At 41.4% G+C, this 24,381-nt stretch overlaps 1 protein-coding gene across 2 annotated transcripts in view; it reads left to right on the top strand.

Annotated features, from left to right (window-relative positions):
• Window positions 1-1,291: 1,291 nt before the first annotated feature.
• The window catches only part of LOC135324277 (phospholipid phosphatase 1-like), a 72,769-nt gene continuing 49,679 nt past the window's right edge, over window positions 1,292-24,381 (top strand). Inside the window, exons 1-2 of one of the 2 annotated variants that reach the window (XM_064500183.1) lie at window positions 1,292-1,480; window positions 16,729-16,883. In XM_064500183.1, the coding sequence (XP_064356253.1) occupies window positions 1,423-1,480; window positions 16,729-16,883 (213 nt within the window). In that variant the 5' untranslated portion in view covers window positions 1,292-1,422. The remainder of the gene's footprint in view (window positions 1,481-16,728; window positions 16,884-24,381) is intronic. The other variant, XM_064500184.1, reaches the window with a different exon arrangement.

Below are 24,381 nucleotides of genomic sequence, written 5' to 3' on the forward strand. Positions count from 1 at the left end.
AATTGCAGAAAAGTTTACGTCTGATGTTCTGAGTGCAGTAAGTGCCAGTCATCCCATCTGCAATTTCTTAACAAAACACAATTGTGCTCAGTGGCATCAGTGATAGATTTATGCCCAACAGCACTAACAACATTGGTGAAAAAAAAATCTTGTCTATTTTGCAGTGAGTGCTTTTAAAAACAAAACAAGGTTATTCAGAGAACATTTTTCATGTTGGTATTTTCTTTCCAAGTAAAAGCTTTTAACAGGGAAAAAATTGTTTTGGGTTGGGCTGAAAATCAATTTCCCTGTGTTCTTTCGCAATTTTCCAAGCCTCTTCCATCTAGAGATGGAAGTGGGGAAGGCTTTTCCCCTATTTTAAAGGAAAAAAACCCAACACCAAACACACAGCAGATGATCCCTCCGCATGTAGGCCAGTGAGCTGCCTTTGCTGCTGGGGCTGGATTCGCTGACGTCTGGCGAAGTTTGGGTGCTATTGCAGGTTCTTCCCTAGGAGGACACCAGTTTCGGTGTCTTTCTCTACCTGGCGTGGGAAACCTGCAGATCTCCACACACCCTCCCTGCTCCCCTTGCATCCACCTGGCCGCCCCACCTGAGAGCTCTGCGGAGAGCAGGGCACCCGCACGCCCTCCCCACAGCCCACTCCCTCAGCCAAGGCCTAGCCAGAAAGGCAGGTGGGACAACAGCCCCGCCGCCCTTCTACATTTTCAAAGCACTTTCATGCCTGGCGCTGCTACCTTAATACTCTTTTAATGGCGCTAATAAATCAGCCCCCTAATGAAAGGACATCCCCCCTAAAGACAGGCCAGCCAAAACCGAGGCCGGAGGCGCAGGGACCCGCTGTCCCGCGGCGGGAGGAGGGGCGGCCGCCGCCCCGGCCGAGGAGCGGGCGGGAGCAGGGGGCGGCGCAGCCGTTGGGGCCGCGCAGCCAGCGCAGCCCCGCCCGCTCGGCGGCGCCCTGCGCACGCGCCTGCCGCCCCTCCCTCCCCCCGCGCGAGGCGCCTCGGCGCGGCTCGCGCAGCGCCGCGGAGGCGGGGGGCGGCGCCCGTCCGGCGGGGCCGCGGCGCGATTGGGCGGCTCCGTCCGGCCGTTGAACTGCGGCCGCCGGCTGGGGCGTCGCGGCGGAGCCGCGCCGCTGCGGCGGCGGGTAGGGGCCGGGCGGAGCCGCCGCCGCCAGCCTGCCCCTCCCTCGGTCCTTAAAGGCCGGGGTGGGCGCCGCAGTGGTAGCAGTAGCGCAGTGCGGAGGCGGCGGTGCCGGGATCGGTGGCCGCGGGGGGCGGGCGCCATCGGCTCGGAGCGCCGCGCCGCGGCTGGTGCGGCCGCGCCCCTCGCTGCGCTGCTGCGCCCCCGCCCCTCGGGCCGCGCCGCGCCGCTGCCGCTGCCCCGCGCGAGGAGGAGCCCGCCGCGCCTGGCGCCGCCAGCATGTTTGACAGGACGAGGCTGCCGTTCGTGGCGCTGGACGTGCTCTGCGTGGTGCTGGGTAGGTCGGGGGGCGCCGCGCCGCGCCCTCGGCGCTGCGCCCCCGCCGGCCGCGGGGTTGAGGGGAGCCCCGGGCGTCGCCGCGCGAGGGCAGGGGGCGGCGGTCCGCCGCGGCTCTCCTGCCTGCACGGCACCGCGTAACCGCATGCTCTTCCCTCCCTTCCCCTCCCCGCTCCGGTGGGCGGATGCACCAGATACCGTCGCGGAGCGGGCTTCCTCCCAGCCTGCCCCTTCTCTGTGCGTGCGTGTGCGTGTGTGTGGGTCTCACTGCTGCCTATGACCGCTTCACCCCCTCCCTGCTTCCTCTTCACTTCATTGCCACCCAGGAGGGACAGCCACGCCGTGGCGTCCTGCTCCTCGCCTGGAGGGATCTGGTCACTGACTGCCCCCCACCCCTCAGGGCACCGGGCCGGCGCAGCTCATGGCTTGACATGTCAGCCGTGAATGTGGTCCCACCTCTGCGTTAGCAACAGATGGTGAAGCGCTTAGAGGGTCTTGTCATCAGGCGGGGTCGGATTTAAATAGAAAGCAGATGGGTTTTTCTTTTCTTCCCCTATAGGCTCTTGAATATTGCTGGACTGCTAAGCAGAGTTTTAAATAATAATTTTAACATGGCTGTAACTCCGAAGAGAGGGCTCTTGGGGGGGGGGGTATTGTGATCCAAATCTGCTGCTACTTACCTATTGAAATCTAAAAATATTTTTCCTTTTGGCCTTCCTTTTCTGACTTTCTCTTATGTAAGCTAATAGACTATTTCTGGCAAGTCTGTATCGGGAAGGAAGGTGTTGGTAGTCTCGAATTGTTAATTCTGGTGGTTCAGAAAGCTCTGCCAAAAGAAGTGATAGGGATAGCAGCAGTCATAGAAAGCACGTTTCATTCTACTGTCATAACAAAAGAGACACAGTAGGTATTATGAAGTAGAGAAGATTCAAATAAGTTAAACTAAACTTTGAATTGTCTATGGTCTCGCTGATACTATTGTTCTGGGTTGAGATTTGAAGTAAAATGTGGTGCATATATTAGCACAGCTGTTAACGTGTCCTCTAGTCATGTTTTTATATGTAGCAGTGAGGGTTACATGTGTAATAAGTGGGAAACTTCAGTGCAGTGACTGTCATACTTTGAACCGTAACAGCCACAGCACACTGACACAGCACTCCAGGTGCTTACCTTCCACTAGTCCAGATAAGAACACTGTCGTAATGTCTCTTCCGTTTCAGTACCTGTCCCTCTAAAAATAGCATATAATAGTGTGATCTGTCAGTTTGCATTTATGTAATGACACAGTGTAAGGAGTAATGTCATTGGTTATTCATCAGAGTAGGGGAGACTTTACTCCTTGCAAAGTGCTTTGACTAATCTGGACCTCTGGGTGTGAAGAGCAGGGAAAGCATCTGAAGATCTGCTTTCTGGCGACTCTTAGAAAGTGTTACATGATCTTGGTTTTTAGATGTTTGCTTCTTAAACAAATGAGTGTAATATTTTACTACCTGACAAACATAAGGAAATGTTTAGATTCCATTATTGATCAGTCAAACAGATCTAGTTCCAAGTCCCACCTTGGCTGCAAAGGCCTTTTGCCTCAGCGTGAACATATGAGCAGCGTTTTATCTTGCTAAGACTGGTGGTAGGTTTTGGATACTCCCAGCTGCAATGTTACCTACCTGCGACTAAATGGCATTCAAGAACAAATACCATGACGAGTGATGCACTGATCTGAATAAATGACTGACTGGGTACAGCTTTTAGAGAGTGATGGTGAATCCATGTAGTCCACTGGTAGCAATTTTTATTCAGTTCTGAAGTGTTATTAAGCTATGCTGTAACCAGGCTTAAAATTTTATGCAATTCTCATGGCTTGTAAGGCAGCTATGTCTGTTGTGAAAACTGTTATAAAATACTTACTATCAATCAAAAGACTGCACTGTGCTTAAATTTTGGTCTTTTTGAAGTGTATCTGCATATTATAAGTAATATTGAATAACCAAGAAAAAGTATATTTAAAATCAAGACAGGCATATGAATTGAGGGTTATCCAGCTTAAAAGGATGTGAGACCTCTCTGCTCCTGCCCGAGGCTATTATCTGGGAGGGTAGACTCTTGGCCCCGCTCTGTAGCGGAATAGGAATTTCCCCCATTTTGTATCACAAGTGACCTGATCTGATGTGCTGGAGAGTTGATAACCTTTTCTCACTTGGCTTGCTTACTTCCTGCTATTAGTAAGGGAAAATGCAGCCAGTGCATAAAGTAAAGTGTCTGATACCTGCAACTCCAGGCACATTGAGTTACAGCTTTCAATGAAACTATAACTGAGTCAACATATATAAATGCAAGAATGAGCTAGACTTTACATTTAAGACCAAAATTTCTCTTAGTTGTTGTCTTTTCCGTACCTTTCATGTGATTGAGCCAGGTCTTCAGAAGAACATAAGGCTTAAGCCTATGTCTAAAGGGGATTTTTATTTTAAGTTGGCTGTGGCATTTTGTTCTAATTCTCATTTTTCCTGCCCCTCTCAACTTTGTTATCTGTTTAAGTGACCTAGGCAACTGCCCAGATAAAGTGACCTGCAGGTGAGAATTTTATCTAGTATCATGAAAATGATCCTTCCTTCCTACTAAACTGGTATTAGTGTTCAGCATAAAATTAGCTTTGCATTCTATAGCCCGAAAGATACAAACTGCAAATTTCTGCAGTATCTGACCTTATAAAGAGCAGGTTGTATCTGTGCTCTTGAGTTTGTGCTCCTCTGCAGTGCTGGGGGATAAGTTAGTGTGTGTACTGCTTATCTGCATGCAGGTCTGCAGTATCATAGGCAAAAGCTCTGTTAGTCTACATGTGCCTGGCAGTCTTTGGTCATTTTTTTTTTACCTGCTTTGGAAAGGATGAGTGGACTGACTGCAGGGTTTTTGTCCTGTATACTGAAATTGTTGCCTGCCTTATTCTTCTAGATGTCTAGGATTGTCATTCCACTTATACAACGGTAAAACTATTGTATGCTCTGATGCTAGGACTCAAATTCTTATTGATTATTCTACTTAGTCATGCAAAAACTAACTGCTTATTAGAATAACTTAATGAAGACACCAGTCAAAAGCTAATCAGTTAAGCACTATACTTACTCTGCCATACCTACAGATCTATTGCTTGAATGAAAATCACATTGGTTCCTCAGTGAGGCAGGTAAGCAAACAATTTTAAGAACAGAATTGGAAAATCCATGGTACTTAAGCCTGTAATGAGTGAAAGAACTCCTAAATACTTTCATTTACACCAAACTTTCATTAAGACTAAATCAGATTAATCTTGGAAAATACAATTTTTTTTTTTTTCTTCTCTGAAGTAAGTTCTGCTGGGATGACTAGAGCAGTGACAAAATACTCTCTGTGAAGCTGGACTCATCCACCAGCTCAAAAAGCTGGTCTGTGCTTGTTGCAATTCATCTCTAACTTGAGTGCAGGGATACAACACAGTAAAGTCTGCTTCTTTATTCTCTAGGGAACCTTGTCAGTGATTGTATAGCTATCATAAGTAGTTAAGGAATGTTTGTCAATATTTAAGTGGTTGCTGGTCTAATGCAAGAGTGCATACAACCTAAGTCTAGGAGAATTGATGTTTTTACTTCAAAATAATTTAGCCCTTCACTGTTTCAATCCACTTTTCTTCAATATGTTGAAAATCATTAATGGATTACTTCCGTTTAAAACTACTGTGAAATAGTCGTGTGTGGTATGTCTGTGGGGGGACTTTTTTCCTCTTCTCCCATGTGGCTGCCCTGTACTGGTTCAAGAAGCCAGGTGGAACCATCTGCTGCTTGGGTGTTTTGGCTCCCTGAACTGCAAGTGGCAGAGAGAGAGAGAGACAGAGACTTAACCTGAATGAATACAGAGTTGCCATGAAACCACTCCTGAGGAAGGGAAGTAGAAATTCCAGTCTTCCAAAAAAGAAGAACATGTGAACTAAACTCAGAAATATTAAACACTTAATCAGTTAAACAAAAAACTGCAAGTGTCATATTTGAAGTGAGAATGTTGCATGCTACAGGGCAATATACTAAACAGCCAACAAAGGTGTGTGAAACAGGTAAATCTGCTGATATCTCTTCTAATATGTGATCTAGGAGAGTGAGAAGGTTGGATCGCTTTGCACACCCAGTATGATGTTCCTGTTTTAGGTGCTGTTCCTCCTCTTTAAGAATGTTGACTCTCCCTGTCACTGAAGGTAGCAGTTCCCATGGTAGTTAAGGTATTAGCATTAGTACCAGTAGCAAGGCTGGCTGTTATGTGGGTTAGCACTTCCTGATAGCCCTAATTCAATAACATCCTCCCTTATTACTTCTGACTCAGACACATGTGTAACTCTTCTCATTTTCCACATCATATGGGTGCTAGTATTCTTGCTAGTGCATGAGTTCATTGTTAGTTGCAACAGGTTCAAGTAAGAGTAGCTCATCTTCAAATTATGTTGCCTGCCAGGCAATGGTAATTCAGACTATGTTATCTAATACTAGTGACTTGAATAAACATAATTTCTAACACCAAATTGTAAGGCTATTAATACAGGAATTAAAAGTGTACACACTGCTGTGAGATGTCCCTGTGTTTGAGATCTGTACAGCCTTCCTTTTTTGGAAGAGAGGAGGGTGAAGTAAGTCTGGGCTCTAAAGTCAATATTATCCCAATTATGTGACAAAGATTAAATCCATTTAAAGCTATCCTGAAGAAGCAAGAGTCTCTTATGATTAACTTTCTTAGATAGCTTTGTTAGAACAGTACAGTTTCCATGGTATCAGGAAATAGTCAGTTTGGCTTCAGCAATAGACCTCTCAGTTCCCACCTGCAAGTAGGTGCACAGGTAGTTTTCCAGCCAGACTGGTGTAGTTCTGCAATTTAAAAGCTGGAGGAAAACTGTGCCATATAGATCAAGAATCTTCTATTTCTCTACTCTTGTTTAACTATCAACTGCTAATGAGTCAACCCAGTTTCTGCAAGGAATCTTCCTTTCCAGGTTATGAGACTGTGATCTCGGGCACAGAACTAAACACTGTTGATCAGTTTTCATCGTGTCTTGTAAACTACTTTTGCCAGATTCCCTGGTACATGAGTCCTTCCAGCATAGTCAGGTCTAGCCTTTTAAAAATCAAGACTGCTTGTTCATACTGATACCAAAAATAGCCCCTAATACATGGCTTTGGCAGGGTATGATGCAAAGAAATAATAGTGAACCTGTCTGGTGCACTTTTCAAGAAACTCTTTTCTGTTATCACATGAAGCTGAATTGAGATGACCAGGATGAGAAGCAGGGATAGGTTGGTCTCTCAATATTATATATTCTGCTGGTTCACACTTCAAAAGCTGTAACCAAGAAGCAGTTTGACTCCAGAAATGAGTTAAGGTACTTTGATTAATACTTTTATATTGTACCTTAACACTTTTTTGTCTTCCTCTGTTCACGTGGCACCTCAGAATCTGACAACAGGAAAATAACGCTTTTGTGTGGTGTGTGTGGTTCCCCCCCCCCTTAAAAAAAAAAAAAAAAAAAAAAAAGGGGGGGGGTCAAGTCAGGGCACCCTACTTTGGAATGGCTCACTTCTCTATCCTTGGCTGTTTACTCAGGAGCTGTACCAATACAGATGTTTGTATGATGCTGCAAATGAGATAATGAATCCTGACAAACTTAGTCTAGGTTTTAGTGCCCACCTCTGCTTTGCTTGCCATTGCTGTGTATTTTCTTGCTATTTCTTGAGAGAATTCTATAGCTTTTCCACGAGTCAGTGAAGTCATTGTCTCCTCTTTTGTCTCATTAGGTGAGTCCATACTGCAGTATTAGTACAACTCACATAAAATATTCTGTACAAGTGTGGTGGCTGGCTCTGATGCTAATGGAGTTTCTTGGGGAATGGAAGTCAGATCACTATTTCTGCTTGCAGACTCAGTCTCCTGTCACTTTTCCTGGCTCTTCATTAATCTTAAGACTCCAGTCATTAATGCTGAAAACGGAATTCTCTGATCATTAATACCTAGAAACTAAGATCACAAATCAAATGCTGATGACTTCTACTAGAACTGGAAAGCTGCATCTGTCCTGTCCTACAAGTACAGGAAGACTTTCTAAATTGTGGCATTATTCAGTATACTCAAGTATGAAGAAATACAAAGTACAAATAAATAATTTTAAAGTAGGTCTAACTAAATAAACCTTTTAGAGGTCTTCTATTTCAGAATCAATACAAAAGAATTGCTCCGATTGCCCTAAGATGTAGGACCTTATATCTTGTTTCCTTTTTAGCTCTGTGTAGACCTAGCTTCAGTAGAGTTCCTAAATTGCTGTTACACACTACAAGCTTTAGCTTTTTATAAAAAGACATTGCTCCAACAGCTAAAGATACTCCTCTTGAACACAGCAGCATACATTATTGTATACAGTGTAAAATAGCCTCGTGTATGACAAGGTGTACAGTCTTCTGGAAATTCTTAGTCCCTCTGCAGCACTGCCATTGTGAGACTTGCTTTTGTTAAAGACTGTTTAAATAAAAAATTATGCTTGTAAGTCTCACTGAAAAAGATCACTTACACTCTGAAAAACGAATAGCCTAGCATTTGTATAGAGGCTGAGTATAATTTCAGGTCAGGGTATTTAAGTGAAATACTCTGAAAAGTCTCTTCCCTGCTCATTCCTGCACAACAAAGATTAAAATGGAAAAAATATAGCTGTTCTGGACACCAATTCTAAATGGTGTTTAACTGCAGGGGAAAAATTCCCTCCCTGTCTTGCCAACAGGTGAGCTTGATAGTTGAGTTTCTTTTGCTGTATTGTTTTCCCTGTTCGTAAGTGTAGTGCTCTAGGTAGAATGTTTGTAGAAGATCTTGAACCTAGGGTGTGTGTATGTGGTTTTGTATTTGTGGGCTTTTTAATTCTCCATATAATCCAGTCAAAGCCTTTGACAGTGCACACAACATTGAGCATGGTGCACTATACTACAGGTGGTGATAAATATTTAATTTCTCCTAAATAGAAAGGCTTACAGTGAGATAATTGCCTCTTTCACTTACTTTGGCTGTAGCCAGTTAGGTTCTTCCCTGCCTCATGTCATGAGCATTGCAAAAACAGTTACTGTCCTTTTCCTTTCCCTTTCCCTTTTTTGCCCTTCTTTGCCCCCTCCCCCCAAGTCTTTTACTTTCTTAGTGATCTTTTTGTCAGGCCTGTCAGTAATAAGAGCAATTGGCCTCTGCCTCGCTGCTAACAGATTCCAGCTGGTTGTCATATTATCTTGTCTTGCTCTCCTCCTCCCTCCTTCCCCTTCCCCCCCCCCCCGACCTTAACAGAAACAAATGCAGACTAGGACACAACCATCATCTGCAACCTGCGTCTAACTCACCTGAGCCATATATGTTTCTCTGTCTAAGTATTAGAGCAGGCAGAGAGACAAGACAGCCTAATAATTGCCTAGCACTCTGTTTATTTTGTATTTGTGTGCATCCCTGAACGCTCACAGGAGAGACAACTATGTTTTGCAGATTCCAGTAGGTATTTTGTGCTTCCAAAAGTCAAATTAAGTTGATTGTGCCTTCTTGTTAGAGATTGAAATGTGGATGCGAGTGAGGGAGAATACACTCTTCTGAATATTTTTAAACAATGGCATGTCTTATCCAGTTATCTTCACTACTACTGTTAAAACTGGCACTTCTGTATAGTACTAAGCTGCTGAATGCAGATGAACTAAAATAGGAATTAGCTTTCCATTAGTAAGTGACTGGAATAGGATTTGGGCTCTCCTCTGCTTAGGCTGCTCCAGCTCAGAGAAAGGTTTGCTGCACTTTCTGCCTTCACTACCCTTGCCTTTGCTTAGCCAAAAGCATGGGGCATAGTCAGGGAGTCATCTACCGAAACTGCCATCGGCAGGCCCAGGTTGCTGATCTGTGTGCCTTCTCTGCTAGCCAGCTAGCTCACAGACAAGAAAACAAATAAATGTGCAGGTACTGTATAGTTCTTGAATTCTATAAATAGAGCAGTAGCAGAGACTAGAATGTAGTTCAGTCTTTTAAAAGTGTATCTCCTGTTTACTGCAGCTTAACACAGCTTCTGGCATTATCAGAGCAATCACTCTGCTGGTGTTGGAAATATTTTATGTTCCTTGGGGTAAAAAAAGTAAGATAAGGCGGTCTGCTGGGAAGGTTCATGGGCAGCTGTTGGGAGGTCAGTTCTGGGCTACTCACTCATTTCAGCTACTGCAAATAAATGGTCTTTTGATCTTCATCTCTTGTCTGTCCCTCACCTCTAGGTGTTAAAAGTCTGAACAGTTCCTCATTTTTATCTCCTTTTCCTCTTTTTCAGCAGTTTCCTGTAATTCCAGAATCTTCTGTTTCCTCCTGCCTAAGAGGTGTTGATTCTGTCACTGTTTCTCTTTGTCCGTCTCTTGACTGCTCATGGAAGAAATGTTTCAGCACCTCTACTTTTCCACGAAGTATGGTCTCTGTCTTTCTTGGCAGACACTCCCAGGTTCTCTCCAGCAGCATGAGGTTGACCTGACTCTGTTTCTTTGAATCTTTTGCATACCTTCTTACCCCAGATTGCTCGTACATTCCAAAATGAGCAGAAAAGTAAACACGGTTGTTCTGGCCAAAAATAAAAGCAGAAATACATGTGTGAGAGTAGGAAAATCTCAATTCTCTCTTGCCCTCAGTAGTAATTACCAGCTGTACAGGTATGGCTCAGAATGACGGTATTTATCTAGATGTGGGGATATTTCACAGCATCATCTATTAAATAAGAAGGTAAGCTATGAAAATGTTTTTTTTTCTTTAATGAGCAGCACTTAGTTGAACGACTGATCTGTTTTTGGAGATTGTGCTTCTCTGATAGAAGTGACCATTCCTGTTTGACTCCCTCCCCCATTAACTTAGTTGTAAGTTGAATCTCTTTACAAAAGATGCTCAGCTGGCTTTTTGTGTCTGCACATGATGTGCAGAAAGCAGTGATCCTTCCCCCCTGCCCCCTCCCCAGATAAATGTAAAGATTTTTCTCAGTCTCACAATAGTCTTGTAGAGTTTCTGTTACCTAGCTCTTACTTGTGAGTTTAGTGTAGCATAAAAGGGGAGGGGGGGCACAAAAACAAACTTAGGGTTCATAATCAACCTATGTAGTGAATCAGTCTCATTTGCTGTATAGTCTCTCTTAAAGCCAACTAACCTTCTCCCAGTTTCTAGACATGGCATATCGTTAAAGAACTTGTCCCTGACTAGAGACTAGATGGGAGACTTGTGTATCTTGGAGAATTTGAATAAACAATTTGGAAGAGGGTTTTTTAAACAACACAGACCCCAAAACAATGATTCAGCAGCTTCCAGAGATCTGAGGAGGCCATTGGGTTAATTAAAGGATGTTTACAAAAAATAAAATGGTGCATTACTTAGAACCACTTAAAATAAAAGAGAAATATGTTTCCTAGCTGGTGATGCTCTTTCAGAAGGTGCTTAAGCTGGTCTGAGACTAGCCAGTCTGTCCTGTCTTCCCTTCTCTCCACACCCTTGGCTATAAGTTACTGTTTTCTCCTTACGCTAGTCTTAACAGTCAGGCACTCGCCCAGATGAGTGAGATGTGAAAAACCTGCTCCCCCCACTCCCTTTTTGGACAGGTTAGTATCAAAAGCTAAAGCCATTGCAGGGAAAGGAACCGGAGTGTATAGCCAAGGGTGGGAGAAGAGCAGGGCAGTCTGTCTTGAGTTGCTCTTGAAAACATAGCCAGAAACTTCTAGACTTTTGTGAGTACCGCACTTGATTCTACACCAGATAGTATTGTGTAAATGAAATGGTTGGAAACTTCAAGACTCTTTCGGCTATAAAATGTAACAAAACTTTAAAACAGAAGACCTCTCTAAAATTGTGTCTATAGACTTTATAGGAAAAAGTTCCTAAATCATAAATAGAATACAGAGTATTTTCAGAGCCTGAAGCTGTCTCTTGTTGAACAACGGTCTCTGCTGCTCTTTAATATTGCGGTAGCTCTGCCAGCTGTAACAGAGACTAATTCAGCTGTAAACACTAGGATTTTTTTGTCTATTTAGATAAAAATATCCCATGTGGCTTGTTAGCAGAACCGAATGGACACTGGAATATCAGAATCAAAGCCCCTATACTTTAACTTAAGCACTTAACTCTAAAGTTACAAATGTGACAAATGCCACACAAGTCAGGATAGTAGTGCAGTACTGCATACACTGTATACCAAACCAAATGATGTTTTTACAGCACTTCTGTTTGTAGGATAAACTGTAGAATTTCAGTTACTTTTCTGTGATTTTTCATCTATCTAAATACTTCATAGTTTAATAAAATACAGAAAAATCAACTTTTTATTTGTTATGAAACACTCTCTTACCAAAGGAAGACTTCACACCTCCTGCCTTGTCTGGGATATTGATCTCTTGACATTCCTTTTCTGTGGGTGGAGAACAGTCTTAACAGTAATTTCCTCCGTAGCTCTCCCACCCTATACTTCCCTTTCTGCCTTCCTTTGTGTCATGCCATGTTGTCCAGCACTATGTGGTTAAACAAGAGTTCCCTGAAAGCTATTGATTGTGATTGTCTGTAGATTTTTGAAGGAAACCATGCTGTACCTGGCTTGAACTTATAGATTCAAAAAGTTGGAAACTGTTGTGATGTTAGCATAGCCCTATGTAATGTTTTTAACTAGCTTAGCTTCGTTTTCTACAAATGTTGCCTGTTCTTAGTTCTAGCCGAAAACCTTAACAGCATTTTTTCCTTCAGCCCCTGCTTAGGCATTCAAAGATCTGAGTCTCACCTTCTTCCTTTTTAGCTCTTCCCATCTCCTCTCCCCTCTTTTTGCCTCCTCCATCCTGTGTTCCTTTTTATTCTGTTCTATGTACATGAAGGCTTTTCACCTTCCTTTCATAGGTAAAGCTTTCAAATATCAAGTCTTTCATCCTATTCGATTTCTGTAGTATTTTGGGTTAGCCAGAGTCTGTTTGCCTGAATGTTACAGAAGACATGATGCCCTGCAGTCCTTTACAAAGTCTTGAATAGGCATCTCAAGCACTTTGTTGTGATATCTCTTCTCCCTCCCCCCCAAATGAAAGGGGAGAGAGACCAGATAAAATAGTGCTACCAGAGGACCATCATCTGTCTCTTGCTGCTAAGTAGCAAAACAGCCTAGAATCTCTTAGTTGCTAGTCCTTGACTAGATCAACTAGGCAAATGTTAACAGAAAACTGAAACTTGAACTCCAGTTCTGGTGAGCCTAGAGCATGTGGAACCTCACAAACAGTCCCTTAAGAGCTGAAGGTTATGTGTTAGGGGAAACGAGTAATAACTGATCCCTTATATTCCCTTAAGGTGTGAAGTTACCTCTAGGGGTGCTCTTCTGGTCCTTACCTAGGTTGCTGCTGCTACTGGCTAGATAAAGAGAAAAGAGGTACTTTGTGAAGAGGACAGGGCACAAGGATTTGTCTACAAGACTGCCTTTTGACTTTTAGCCTTGTAATCTATTGCAAGATCTTGGCCATCCTTTCCTTCAGTTTGCGAAAGCTGATGGATCTGAATATGTGCCCATTCATTAGAAGTTCAGTGGACAGTCTTAAAGGTCAGGGAGATACTTGGCACTTGAGGTGGTGTTACTGGTCTATGTTATTATGTACACTGATGTTTGGTGCTCCTGTCGTAATGAGAACTTCAGGGTGTTTATTTACATGTACCAAGTGTTGTCTTCTCTTCCCACAAAATGAGCAGCATTGTTTAAAAATATTAATACTTGGTGTAGGCTAATATGGTCGCTTCAGCAAAACACCATTTCCCAGACTGAGCTACTCAGCTGCTGGTAATGGGTGCATCACTTGGACTGCCGTAAGAGTTCTAATGTTATATAAGAAATGGAGTATAGGATATGGGACTGACTTTCACTGCTCACTTTCCTTTTTCTCATATCCTTTTACTGTGGACTGCACAAGCAAATTCTGCAGTCACTTCTGTGAAACTGTACCCTTCATTATTGTTCTCCCCCCTTCCAACCTTCCTTTGATATGTATCTTAACCTTAAAAGTAAAAACATGTTTCTTAATTACAACGCTAGGTCATACACACTATGCTAACAAAAGCACTTTTGAAATACTGCATAATGTAGTCAAATCACTTTGATTTAACAAAATACTTTTTTTTTTTCCTTTCAATGAAAAAGATGTAGAAAGGAATAAAAATGCTAGGAGAAAGAATATTTAAATGAGGTGGCACCAGAAAAACTTGGATAACTGCTGGTTATGTACAAGTTCTCACAAACTAGTTCTTATAAACAAATTTCATGTGAAGAGGACTATTCAGTCAAAGAGAAAAACTTAAATTGTATCTTTAGTCTTTTCCTCTTAGTTTTATTTAAAAAAAAAAAAGGAGCACCTAGCACTTACGGTGTCAAGCAATTAAATTAAAAATTAAATGCCCTTAGTTAAAAATAAAATGCTCTCTAGCTTCTGTCCTAACTGCACTGCAGAGTGAGTCATTCCCTCCTGCTGCAATTAGACAATAAGGTAAACATATTCAAACTGAGTTTGTTTTGCTAGTAGACTTAAAACACTCATTGTCAAACTGTTAAGGTGCTTTCTCACCTGCACTTGCATGTAATGGTCCTTTTCCAATTCTTAGTGGAATCTTCCTTGAAAAAATGCATGACCCATAAAAGTGGGATCACCCTTCCTTGCTATTGTGAATCTGTGGACCTTGCTGCCAAAAAACTTGGAATTTGTGAGCTAAGAGTTCTGTAATATTTGTAAGCTAACTGCTGGAGCATATTCTAGTTTCTCACCTAGAGCACATAAAGAACTTTTTTCAGCAGTTGACAAAAACAAAATAGCATGTCCTAATGAACTTAAAACTCCAAATATTCCTCTTCCCCCTGCCCCCCCCCCCCCAAAAAAAGCAAAACACCCTGAAATCTTATTGTAAAACCTGAGCAACGTAGGTTGGGCTACAAGGCTGAATGTAATAGGGGGGAAAAAAAAAAAAAGAAAAAGAAATAACACTTTTTGGTGTTGTGTTGTAGCAACTTTTCTTGGGAAGCAGAGGTATTTGCGAAGTAATCCCCTTCTGCAAAACACAAGCTGCTGCTTAATTTAACTGTGAGGATGTGCTGTTTCCACATATGAAAATCTGGTGACCTATTTGGGATGATAAGACTGTATCAAATAGGTAATAGCTCTGACCATGCATGATCCTGACCGTGGATATGGAATATCAAAGATAAAGACAGGAAACATGGAATGACTTATGGTAGTGGAATTTTGCCATGGCCTCGAGTAGTGCTGAAGATTGGCTCCAGACATGCAAACATGTAGCAGTCTTGCTTCCCTCTGAGTGAACTCTCGAGTGCTTAGGTGTGGCTTCCTTCGTATTCAAAGGCTACTTCTGCCATCTGTGCTCTGTCAAGCTCTAAACCTTTTCCCCCTTAAAGCAAAGGGCGGAATGCCTTCTTAGATGCAGTTGACTCAAAGCTATATCATAATCTTTCACTGAAAAGTTTGTGCTTAAAGCTGAGCAAGAGTGGTTTCAGTTGCAATAGCACTATATGAGATGTTAAACATCTGCTGAAGTGCTTTGCTGCATCAGTGTGCCCAGCCCTTGAGTTAAAGTGTGGACCATCCTTAGGATTTCAGATGTTTCATGGAACAAATTCCTATCCATGTCATAGGAGGCTGTGTGAAAAGAGTTTGGAAGGGTTGTAAGGGGGTTGGGGTGTTGCTGAGCACGTGCTCAGTTTCAGAATGCAGGCAGTTGGTTTTCATGCTGCTCCTGAGTCTGAAAGAACATGGCCACCTGAATCAGTTGCTGTCCTTTGCAAAGCTGTGAGTGCAGGAGTTTTGCACTTCACTAGCTTCTGCACTGGGACTTACCAAGCCACATAAGGGGCTAGGATTCATTACTCCATCCTTGCTGTTTCGCTCCATTCCTTTTCTTCTGATGAAGTTTATAGGAATGAGCTTCTTAAAAATCCCCATAAGATGTGACTTAAAATGAGACCTTTGAATGTCTGATAATGTCATCTTAAGAAGTGTCACCAAAACAAAAGCAATACTTAATCAAATAAAGAACTTTTTTTGAAATGTGATTGTTCTGAGTACAGTAGCTTGTTTGTATCTTAATTGTAATTTCTTTTGCTCCAGTAACTGTACCTGTCATTTAACCTCAGTATTTGTGTATAGAGTATCTATATGAAGAATTGCGTAATTCATGAATACTGGAGAAGATGCAAAGCTCTTAAATTTGTTTTAAACCAAGGTCTAACTTTTGTTTTGAGTTTTAGGCTTTCTGCAATTATTACAGTGCTTCCTAAATTGTACTGTTAATCCACTATTTGTTTGGGGGGTGGGAAGGAGAGGATGAAAGAGAAGTAAAATGACAAATTCAGGTTTCCTGAGCACTCTTCCTGCAAATGTCTATTTTCCAGTTGATTCTACTTGTACAGAAATGAAGTACAGACTTGGATGTAATTTTCAGAGGTCTTGGTGATTTCCTTTGGGCTTGACTTCCAGTGTAATGAAGATTAATGTATATTCAGAGAGCTCTCACTTGTACTCTGTACCTTAAGTTCCCTTTTTGATGTTAATATTGTAATTAATTGGATGCAGAAAAACCCCAAAGCTGTGTAAATGAGACAAAGAATGAACCTCATTACCTTGAGATGCAGTCCTTTTCAGTGTCCATATTTCCTGTTGGTGTCTCTGAAGTTCTCTTGCTCCCTTCACCTGCATGAAAACTACTTGCATGAAATCTTTACTTCCTTACTCTGAAAAGTATGTGTGTAACAATGTTTTCTGTAAACACTGACCACCTCATAGTGTACAGAACAGGGCTAGTAATTCAAGTACAAGCCCATGTCATGGGGTGGGTGGTGACTGAGAGGAGTAGGGCACTAAAGGCAGTCTGCCCCCAATAGCCAGTCAGTTGCGTGAGTGGCATATCAGTTTCTTGGGCATAATCTTGGTTCAGTGTGTGGCAACTCTCCTTACTGATGAAAGGGACTCTATACTTCCTGAACTTCTGTGTTTGGTGGGTAACATCAGAGATTTTCTGAGGCAGAAGGCAAACTTCTATAAGAAAGGGTTTGGTAAGCATGTGCATTGCATGATACTTTGTTTGCTCTGACCTGGGAAATCTGAGTTTTGCATGTTTGGTAGCTTCCTCCATGCATGTTTAAAAGTGAGTTTTGATTTAACAACATGTATCTCTGTTTTGTTTTCCTTCCCCCAACAGCTGGCTTACCCCTTGGTGTTCTAAACTTGGCCAAAATAAAACCGTATCAGAGAGGCTTTTTCTGTAATGATGACAACATCAAGTACCCGTTCCATGACAGTACCATCACATCCACTGTCCTCTACACAGTGGGGTTCACCCTGCCCATTTTCTCTGTAAGTAGCTAATATATAGGCAGCTTTGGGGACGGGGGTAAAACCTATGCCTTTCAAGAGCTTGGCACTGTGACTATGAATTACAGCTAGTAAGAGAGGTTATAAAGACAAAATCCCGTATTTGTGCAGTCCTATGCATGTGAAAGGTGTGGTTTGCTACTTTCCATTTGCAGAGAAAATCTGGAACTAATCTCTTAACTGCCAGTATCTCTAATCCCGTTTTTTTTGAGGAGCAGAAAGAGAGGATTTGAAGTGTAGTATTTAGCCTAGACTTTCCCATTTGACTTGGGGGGGGGGGAATACTATTGGCTTCTGTAAATGCTGTGAAATAAATACTCCTATTTCTTGTTCAGAACAGTTAGTCTGGTAAATCAAACACTTGTGATGTTAAAATTTCCACTTTAGTGGAACACACAAACCTGTGATTAGTGAATGTCCCTTCCATGTACTTTCTACAGAAACTAATCTAATTAATTTGGACTCAAGGGACTTTGCAAATTTGGGGGGGGGGGGGGAAAAAAAAAAGCATGGTGATGTCTTAAACCTTCAGAATGAAATACAGAGGCTGAATATTCAATTGCTTGCCCAAAAGGGGCTCACTGTTTTAGTATCACTTTTTAAATTAACTCTGCAGGAGGCTTATAAGTTTGATACTATCCAAGTTTTTCGTAAGGGTTGATGAGCTGGTTTAGAGAGATACAGGATTTAACTATTCAGAATAGTCTTCAACCTGAAATTACATCTCAACTTGGTCTGCAGCAATTGGCCAAGCCATGCTAGAGATGGTCATGAGGTTTGTTGGTCTTCTGAGAGACCTGTGGACTAAATTACTCATGATGGAGTACTTAAAATGCTTAAAGGATGGAAGCAGCTATTTAAAACAAGTAAACAAAAAAACCCCTCTGCAACTCCTATGCTTTATTGTTTTACCTTTCCCTTAAATGCTTGTTTATTAAAGCTTGCATTAGTCTTTTATAGTGTAAGTAGAAGGTATACAAAACAAATATTATCATTAAGTATTAAATTTCACTTTTGGGGAAAATGGTTTGAAATTATAGTTTGATACATGCTGATAGATCTTCAGCAGGACTTCACTAACCTTTCTCTGCAGAAGGGTTCTTGTGTATCTTAATTGTTATGTGCACGGGTGAGCTAGCAACTACATTTCTCCATGCTGTTTCAGACCTCTAAAGAGGCATTTCAATTGCAGTTAAATAATCTGTTGAATTGCTTGATGTTATCTTCCAATTTTAGATTTCATGTAGTTGCTCCTGTAATCCTGTAAAGTTCAGTGTGCGTTCTTTTCTGATCTAAAATGTGGGAGAAACATCTGTATTTCTTACAGTTAACTTATTTAAATATATATATATATATTTAAATATATAAACCTTTAAGGAATGATGCAGACACCTATTTAACTGCCAAGGTATCTAAATTAGAACAAGACTTGCCAGGGATTCCTGTCTGTTCTGTTAATATTTTGTTTTTAAGATACAGATTCACTGTGTGAATCCTACAGAAGTATTGCCTGTCTGTGTGCAGGCAATCAGATTGTACCAATCACTTGTGGACTTCCATGTTGAAGTTCACGTTTCTAAAGAGTTTGTAGTTTTGTAGCAACAGTACATGTTATCCAGATCGGTTTTCTTCAAATCGAATGTTTTAAAAACCTTATAAATTACGTAGGTTCTTCCTGTGTCTAATGGATGTGTGGGGGAGAAGTAATTAATATAATAAGCTAACCAGTTTTCTTAGTTTCAGTTTTAGATTTTTTTTCTTAAGCGTTGGCCTATTAATGCAGCAAATCTGATACCTGGTAGGTAGGGTTCAAATTTGTGGAGCTAATGAGGTTTGTAACTATTGAGCTCCTTGTAAAAAATCACTTTCTGAGAATAATGAATGTTGCTACTGGACATCAGTAAACTAAAGATGATATTCCCTGTATAAAGGAAGGGGAGGGAAGTCTTGCTTCTGAAACCACTGGGACTCTAAAGAAATTAGTGTTTAAATTATATGATTGTTCCCTCTTGCAGGTGTCTAAAGAACCGCAGATTTAGACTTTAGGGTAGAGTGTAAGATTATACGTTGGACAAACTGCTGAGGTTTTTTAGCTCCTGCTGAATGTAGCTTCAACCTTGCCTCCCTTCACAGTGGAAGGAGAAAGCTATCAGGCTGGGAATAGGAGAATCGGACATTCAGACTGGTTCTTGTTTTGGACTGGCTCAGTGGAGGCTTGAGACTTCTTCCAAATCAACTGAAGTTTTGAAAGTAGTTCATTCCAGAAACAATATCCTCAACAGAGATAGCTGGCTCGTAAAAGCTTATTGAACAGTATAACTGTGATCATTCCATCTCTAGTCAAAATGTTATTATAACCTAAGACTTTTCAGAAAAGATCAGGTGCCTTCATGAAGGAAATGATGCTAACAATAGGGTCTAATGCTAAGCAAGTAAGAGCTGATAAACTGCTCTTTTGTGCAAACTCTGTTCTGTTATAATGGAAAATGAACAGCTTGTTTGTTCCTAAATAGGACTTATAGCTTGGCTTTGTCACATCACAAAGTAGAAAGAAGAACTTGTGGGAGAAAAGTGAGGGAAGGAAAAGGTAGCATATCTGTATCTGCAGTGTGTGTGTATGTTGTTTGTTTCTCTTAAGTTAATGAGTAGCTGAGCAGTCATAGCCCTTCCCCTTAGCATTCAGCAGTGTACAGGTGTCCCTGTACCTGGTTATTTAGTCCTTAGCCCCTAAATCCTTGTGAACCATGAGCAGAAATGCTCTGGATTTTGAGTATACCCCTTGCTAAGGCTGCACTGTCTTCACAGTGCGATAAGAAATGGCCTGAACATGTTGTGGTATAATGATGAAAGGTCCTGTTTGGTTCAGTAGTTAGGGATAGGCCCATAGTGGGACATAATTTCCACCCCCCCTCCCCCCACCCCATAACCCTAAAACATCAGAAACAACCACCTCACAAAACATGCAGTGATGAGTATGGCATAGATATTCTGTTGGGCTGGAAGAACTTACATGGAAGAAACCATGCTGCCTAAACATTAAGTATCTTAAAATCTTCATAAAATGTTTTGAAAACATTTGTAGAACATGCTAGAGTATAGTGTTCTTCAAAAGAGAGAATATAAAACTGATGCTCCTTAAATTCACAGTTCTATCTGTAACTATGCCATATAAAACTGTAAGACTTGAAGTCTTTTATCACCATTTATTACCAAGAAAGAAAATCTCTGGGAAGAACTGATACTGATTCTTTTCCAGGTGCCACTTTATAGTATCATACCACTCAAACCTCAAAATTGTTTCCTGTGTCTGGATGAAAAGCATGTTTGTTTGGTTTTTTTTTTTTTTGCTTTTTGTATTAATATTTGGAGGCTTAGGAGGCAAATAATACTTGGTAGTTTTCTGGAGAAATGAATCTCTTTAGGCCACTGTTCTGAGCAGCTCATGTCCATGAGATGATTGACAGTTCACATACCTAAGATGATCTTTCTGATCTTATACCTTCCTCCCCTCCCCCAAATGAGTCTTTTTTCCAGAGGAATAAAGAAATGACATGTTTAACTCATCCCAAATAATGGAGTATTGTCCTTATAGGTTGCAACTCAGAGTATTTTAAAAGGAATCCCTAAGAAGCTGTACTTGATCTCATGCAGACACTGTCAGAGGTCAGAAATACCAGATCAACTGTTGCATAGTATAAATAAGAATATAGATGAGGGATGAAGAGAGCCTTTACAGGTATATTTACATGTGTCCTATTCAGATGGCTTTTTCTAGTGACTTCATCTCCAAATCTACTTTCTCTTCCTCCAGTCCTTTTGCTTCTTACAACTGTTCTCCTCAGCCTTGCAGCTTCTCCTAGATCTAAGATTAGGTGTGGGAGGAGGAGGAACAGAGCAAAGGAGGCATCTTTGAGGCATTTTTCTGATCACAAGAGTGGAACAGAGCAACTCTGGTCTCGTCTGCTCCCCTTGCTAGGTTCTGAGCAGGACTTCAATAGTTTCCTGCCAGAGCTTGGTGTGGCTGCTCTGTTTGAGAGGCGAAGGGAAGCAACCCCTGGGTAAGTTCCTATATGCTGGACTGATTCATGAGAGAACTAGAATTCAGTGCTTCTAACTCAAACTGCCTCATTCTGCTTTTGGGAAACATAGCAGTTGGCCACACCTGTTGCTACTAAACAAACTAATGCAAATGCTGATGTTCCTGACTTACAAACAGGGAAGTGTTTAGTAGTAAATGGAGTAAGTTCATTTCTTTGGGGTGGGCTCTGCTGCTTGTGACTTGTTTGGGAGGAAGTTGTATTAAGGATTGTAGAACTTGAATTTCTCCACCTTGAAGACATAAGACATCCAAAAATACATTTAGGTAGTCATGTCATGTTGTCTTTAGAAAACAGTCTTGGTTTGATTTGGCAAAGGCCGCTGTCTTCAGTAGCATGATGCCTTCCCTAAAGGGACCCACTAGTTTTGTTCCTCTGCCAAGAGGAACAAAGACTAATTAATCTGTTACGTATTAGGCTCGATGTTTATGGGGATGTCTCTTTACCACATGTATAAATGTTCTGATTGTAACTTTTCCTAGGATTAGTAGTAGGAATGGTAATACTCTGGAAACCATCTACTGCTTTCTTCTCTGACAATGTTTTAATTTTTGTTGTTGTTGTTTTACAAGCAGAATCTGTTTTGCAAAAGTAAAAGCTTTGATTAAAAGCAGCTATTTGATTAAGGAAGCAAGCACCTATTTGGCTAATTCCTATCTTTCTCGAGCAACAAATGCAATTGCTACTGTGGTAAAGACTGATAAAGCAGGGGACTGTAATGAAGCCTATTTAAGACTGTTACATTGGTTGATATGTACTTCATTGTTTGCAGTCACGCCATAACTTTATTGCCCCTTGTTGGTAGCTCTGCAACTAATTTAAATTTACCTTTTTGGGCAATGTTGATCTCATACCAGGTTGTGAATTTCATCTACTGGACATTAATTTGCCAGCTTGTACTAATACAAATGAATATCATTTTTGAGAAACCAGTCCTTTGTAATTATTCTAAGGAATAAACTAACTTGTGTTTGGCCAAACTCTGTTTAAAGCCAGCATAATAATAATGTTTATACTGTGAATAGGGTTAACTTATAGGGCTAATATACTTTGGTTAAACTGAGTAATTCTTAGGTGAGAACAGTGCTGTGGGGGATAGAAGTTCAGAAATGGCAGTAGCTACATCCAGCTTTCTGGCCCAGCCTCACTATGGCAAGAGTGTGTTGAAGAATTCGATTTGAAATCAGATGAGCAAGAAGACTGAGAAGCACTGATTCCAGCTTATAATTGTAATACAAATAATGCTTACTAGATAAACTTTATTTAAAAATAAATAAAATTGCAGCAGCCTGATTAGTAAAAGTCTCAACTTGGATGCTGTGGATGCTTTTTTTCCCTTTGAACTCTCAACCCTTCAGATGTACTTACTAATACAGTGGTGAAGAGTGTGGTATAAAAAACTGAGTAGAATAGTTGGCAGCCTGGCAGTGGAAGGAACTTGGAACAAAGGTTTTTAAAATGCTAAATGAAGCTTGGTAATAACTCTAAGAAGGTAAGCTGTCACAGCGGCTTTGACTTATTTTTGAAGGGATTACGTAGCATAGTATGTGAAAGTGTTAAAATGAGCTGGGGGAAATGGGAGAGGGAATTGCAGCTTCAATATTTAAAGGCTGTCATTTAAGCAAAAGAGCAGTCTGTGGCATGAATTTCTCCTTTCTCAAGTCTCTCACGTAGTTACTTGCTGATGACATCCTAGACTTCAGATGCTGGGGGAAGGGTAGGGGAAGGGACTGCATCAGAAGCCCCAGATGGGCAACAGGGAGAACAGGTGAAGGAAGAAAAAAGGATCTTTTCTATACTGCCTTTTCTGTTTCCCTTCCTCTGGGTCATCTGATAATCTCTGTTCCTTCTTAATCAGGAAAATACCTATGCAGAGAGATTGTTTTTACCCTTTTCTTTTAGAGACAGTTGAATTACAAAATGCAGCTGTTTATCTTGGTGAACTATGGAGTGATGGTATAAGCTCATTCTTGCTAGACGCACTTCTAGATTCTAAAGGTCTGTAAGATAAGGAAAGTAGCATTATTCTGATACTGAGCAGAAGAAGCTAAAGTCTGACTCTTATCAGCAAAGAGCTGTACGTTACCATAACCAGCCGTCACAGAATATAAGCTGTTACACAGAGCAATGCTCAACTTGTAAAAGTTCTGAACAAGGTGTTACAGAATACTTGCTTCCAGACGGGATTCCTGGTGGTGTGCAAATGAATACTGTGGATGTCTGTGCTGATGCAGTTAGTAATGAACCTCTACAGAAGAGGCTGGGGGAAGTAGTGTGAATTTGTGCTTTTTGTCTTTGATTTCTGATGAAAGAACATTTAAAATCTTAAAATACTACTTATGCTTTGTGGGGTTTTTGTGCTTTTTGTTTTTTTTCTTTTTTGCATAAGAAGTTCACTGTCCTCCCCCCCCCCCCAGGTTTAAGTTCCTCTACGCTAATGAAGCTGGCACTGGATAAATGAAAGTGGTGGTGACCTCTTTTGAAGAGCTAGGAGAAGGGCTAGGAAAGCCTTTTAACCTACATTTCTAAACTCTGGAGGGAGAAAAATATTGCTACCCACTGTTTGAACATAGATGTATAAAGCTATTTTGTAGGAAACATACCTACCATTTCCTGGTGTCCATCACTTTTCCTCTCCTCCTAATCTCTCTAAGATACTTTTCTTGTAGAATGAAGGTCTGTGTCAGTGGCTGATCAGTAATGGTGGGAAATGAGACCAGGAGGAAGAGGGAGTTTCCAGACTAAAACAACATTTGGAAAAAAACCTCATTATTTAGATCTGTAGTTTCAAATGATTACCTCACTAAAATCTTAGGGAATGAAATCATGGAATTAGAAGGAGAATCCTGTATATGGTTAACTGAAATGTAAGAAGTAAATGCCCCCCAGCTCTCACAGGAGAGGAAGGTAACAAGTGAAGTTGCACAGGAGTCTGCACTGTTCAGTATAGGCAAAAATGCCCTGGATAAGAGTGTGTACAGTGAGGTAACAAAGTTGGTTATTCAGATCAGTAAAGGTAAAGGATGGCTACTAAGCTTGCAGAGAGCCTGGTATGATGAAGACTGGACAATAACATGGCAAGTGAAATTCAGTGTAGTTAAATGTCAAGTGATGTCTTTTGTGGGGAAGGTAGGAGGTGCAACTCAAAGGTTGTGCATGAAATACTCTCTCATAACCTGAGTGGTTACGGTCAGCTTTTGGTTCCATGATGAGATAAACGTCATGCCCAGTAGCAATGAAGAAACCTAATCAAGGTTAGGAACTGGGAAAGAAATAGACCTGTGCTGTACATGGTATTTGCAGAAAAAAATATGATCAGTCAGAAATTGCAACAGCTTGTGAGGAAGTCCAGTGCATTAAACTGGATGAGTCAGGCTATTGGA

The sequence above is a fragment of the Dromaius novaehollandiae genome, chromosome W (genome assembly GCF_036370855.1).
Source record: "Dromaius novaehollandiae isolate bDroNov1 chromosome W, bDroNov1.hap1, whole genome shotgun sequence".
Lineage (NCBI taxonomy): Eukaryota > Metazoa > Chordata > Aves > Casuariiformes > Dromaiidae > Dromaius > Dromaius novaehollandiae.